The sequence below is a fragment of the Lactuca virosa genome, chromosome 5 (assembly GCF_052849685.1).
Source record: "Lactuca virosa cultivar CGN04683 chromosome 5, Lactuca_virosa_CGN04683_v6, whole genome shotgun sequence".
Taxonomy (NCBI): Eukaryota; Viridiplantae; Streptophyta; class Magnoliopsida; order Asterales; family Asteraceae; genus Lactuca; species Lactuca virosa.
In genome coordinates, this window is record NC_136430.1 from 401,504,726 (window position 1) to 401,508,502 (window position 3,777).

General features: G+C 38.9%; 1 protein-coding gene across 1 annotated transcript; it reads right to left on the reverse strand.

The window, feature by feature from the left end:
* Positions 1–412: 412 nt before the first annotated feature.
* FLN1 (fructokinase-like 1) lies at positions 413–2,272 on the reverse strand. The gene is made up of 2 exons (XM_079047430.1): positions 1,469–2,272; positions 413–1,246 (listed from the first exon to the last, which is right to left on the reverse strand). The coding sequence occupies exons 1-2, from the start codon at positions 2,180–2,182 to the stop codon at positions 551–553; spliced, it is 1,410 nt and encodes a 469-aa protein (XP_078903556.1). The 5' UTR covers positions 2,183–2,272; the 3' UTR covers positions 413–550.
* Between the last annotated feature and the right edge of the window lie 1,505 nt (positions 2,273–3,777).

Here is a 3,777-nt window from a genome sequence, read left to right on the forward strand (position 1 = left end):
GTAAAATTTATTAAAAAAAAATCGATTTTACTTGTTATTTTCTTATTTTATATAAACGATAATCCGGTACCAATGTGTTGTTGTGTTCTATCACCTTTCTAACAACGTGTCCAAGTTATGTCATGTCTAGTTCTACCATATTCCATTATGTCGTGTCCCATATTACCTAGAAAACGATGTGACAGACATGAATAGAGGCATATGAGGAGTTCTAAAGGAACTATTCAAGGTTTTCTTTAGAGAATAAATCTTGAAAAATCAAAATCATGTGTGAATCGCCCATTGGAGAAGCACTTTGAATGACGACATTCGAAAGCACACAAAATTGTCATATCTTGAAATTAGATTTTATTCAGAAGCTTAACAAGGCGCTGGAAACCCCATTTGCTTTGTGTAAAATACTGCAAAAATGTTGAGGAATTATAAGTTTACCTCATTTTCCATTCCCATTTCAATGTTGGAATCAATTACAACAACAAATTATCATACAAAACCTAAACTAACACACTCATCAATCATCATTATCAGAATCCACAAAAGTCTTATCTTACTACCACATTGAAGGCACATAAACCTGTTCTTTCAAATTTTGAGTAGCACTTTCCGTTGGAAAACCTCTCACATCTCCAATTGTCCACTGCGATATGATTCCGGCCGCAATCGCAAACCGGAGTTGCCTTTCCAACACATCTTGATTCCAATACATCTCCGGAAAACTCGTCAATTTTCTCAAAATACCCGCAACAACCGCATCCCCGGACCCCGTTCTATCACAAGTAAACGGTGTAATCAACACGTCCTCCGTCCCCACCACAACCCCATCAAAATCCGGGGCGTAATAATGTAGCCGAAGCGTTCCATCCGTCACAAACAAGAACTTTAATTTATCGTGCCATAGAGGGGCGATTTCGTCTTTTGTGTAGTGGTAAAAATCTTTCGTGTTATCTTTTGTTTCTTGGTGGGATTCTGCGTAGTATTGAGGTTGGTAGTTTCTTCTTTGTTCGTGGTAGTGTTCGTCTAGTAGGAATTCAAGTTCTTGTTTGCTGACTTCGATGATGTCAGCTTGTTCCCAGGAATCCTTGATTACTTTCCGGGTTTCGTGCCGGGATTTCCATAGTGGTAATGGGAGATTCATGTCGAAGAATATTAGGCTTCCGAATTTTTTTGACCATGAGATTGCTTTGAATAAGGCGGATTTCATTGACTCGGATAAAAGGACTTCGGAATTGAAGTGGAACATTCTCGCCTAAGTAAAATTAGAAACAAAATGAAAATAAAGTCCATGTCAGCGTTACGTGAACGCCATATCAGAAGGTTAAGCGGTCAAAATTTAAGTACATCAGTACTTAAATTTTGTCAATTGGTGTTCAACAATCAACTATTCTAAACTAAAAGGTAATCTTTCAATTTGGTTTTAAATCATACTTAAAATCAGAACAATTTAGGAAAAGCATCAAGGGAACAGTACCTCTTTGAGCACTGAAAGGTTCAATTCAGAACTCATGAAAGAGTCCTCAGCTGCATCTTTAACCTTCTCAGCTTTCATTTTGCCCTTCCCATCAAACGTAATCTTCATATAAGCACAACCAGTTTTCTCTTTTGGGTCGATTTTTACACCTCTAGTCTGCACTTTTTCCTTATTCATCATCAAAACAAGCTGCTGACCTAAATCATCATCCCCTACCTTCCCAATGAACGCTGCCCTGCCCCCAAGTCTTACGTGAGCTATAGCCACATTAGAAGGAGGTCCGCCAGGCGCTCTTGCAAACTCCGGCGGGTCCCACTGCAGCATTTTCCACTCGGAGTACATGTCCGGGTGCATTTGCTGATCCGATACCCTAACTGTTGGAACAAATTGCTTCTGTGCAGCTCCGAAGCAGCATATCAGAGGAGGGTCCTCGTAAGGGAAATCAATCCCATCATCAAAATCCTGTAGATCTTCTGCTTTTTCAATTTTGTTTACTTCTGTTTCTGATTTCTTCGTGCGACTGGAGCTTTTAGTGGGGGTAGTTGTCGTTGTAGAGGTGGATTTTTTCCGGCCACGGCGAGCGGGTTGTGGCGGGGTGGAGACCGTGTGGTCGCCATTAATGGATGCTCGGGGTATGAGAATTGTGGGCAAGGAACGGAAGCAGGGAGTGGAGCGGAAGGATGGCGGTGAAGGAAGGATTTGAAGAATCGCCATGACTGGTGGTAGTTAGGGTTTAACGATTGGGGTCATGGTTTCTGTTTCCGATAGGGTTTTCCTTATCATGTAACCGAAAGATTCAAAATAACATTTGGGAAAATGGCAACCGCCTTTTATCCGTGTTCACATATTGACAACTTCCTTTTTTTTACATAAAAAAACAACTATCTTGTTTAAATAATACCAATATTACCGACTAATACCTGTTTTAACCGCTAACTCAAAGAGAAAATGACTTAGGAGGGTAACTACCTCTTATCCGTGTTCACATATTGGCTACTTCTTCTTTTTTGTACATAAGAAAGCAACTAACTTGTTTTAACTGTGTAACATTCCAAAAATCATGACCAAAAATTTCGTTTTTAATTTAATACTAAAACCATTAATTTAATACTCCGGCATCGGGCCCCGCCCGGCATCAGTCCCCGCCTGGCATCGAGCCCCGCTCAGTATACAGATCTGTCTCTCTTAGGCCCCGCCTATCTTCGGGCCCCGCCCGCTAAACACATACAATCATATAACATGATAACATATAAAGAAACATACTCTATTGTATCTCTGTCCTAAGAAACATACTCTGCTAATAATGAGATACGGAACCTCGTCCGTACTCAGCTAGTGATGAGATATGAGATCTCGCCCACACTCACCTCCCTACTAGGCACATACAAGTATCACAGAGACAACAAGTATAATATAACATGCAAACATTCCTCGGGCACCCGCCCGGCATCGGACCTTGGTCCGGAATAACATACTAGCATACAATGCCTAGGGCTAACCCCCGAGTCTTCCTACTCATAGACTACATGGGCTGGCATTGTGGTCTTAGACCCATTCACACAGTGAGGAGACTCACCTTGCACTGCTGAAGCCCTGGCTGGAACTAGCTGAGTACGGACGATGTTCTGTATCTCATTATTAGCAGAGTATATTTCTTAGGACAGGGATACAGTAGAGTATGTTTCTTTATGTGTTAGCATGTTGTATGATTGTATGTGTTTAGCGGGCGGGGCCCGGAGACAGGCGGGGCCTGATGCCGAGCGGGGCCCGATGCCGGAGTATTAAATTAATGGTTTGACAATTATGGTTTTAGTATTAAATTAAAAACGGAATTTTTGGTCATGATTTTTGGGATGTTATACAGTTAAAACAAGTTAGTTGCTTTCTTATGTACAAAAAAGAAGAAGTTGTCAATATGTGAACACAGATAAAAGGTAGTTACCCTCCTAAGTCATTTTCCCATAACATTTCTTTCTCTTTTCTTTTTAACATGGTGACTAATATTAAAAAAGAATAATGTATTTCTATAGAAAAATTATACTATATATTTGATCGTTTAATTTCTTAAATGTGTTTGACATATTATTATTGTCACATTTTATCTCAGATGATAATGGTAATATATGAATACATTTAGCAAGTTAAATGGTGTGTAAAAAAATTGTCTAAATATGAACAATTTTTTTTTTACAAATTTTCTAAGACTTTTTATAATTTCTTCCAATATTTTTATAATATTTTTTCCTATAGATTTTTCTAATACAATGTTTTAAACTTTACTTATAATTTTTGTTAACTTTTTTATATTT

Coding starts and splice junctions, on each gene's coding strand:
- FLN1 (XM_079047430.1), bottom strand. CDS start 2,182: ATGGCGATTCTTCAAATCCTTCCTTCACCGCCATCCTTCCGCTCCACT. Junction 1,247..1,468: donor ACCTTTCAGTGCTCAAAGAG/GTACTGTTCCCT, acceptor AATTTTACTTAG/GCGAGAATGTTCCACTTCAA.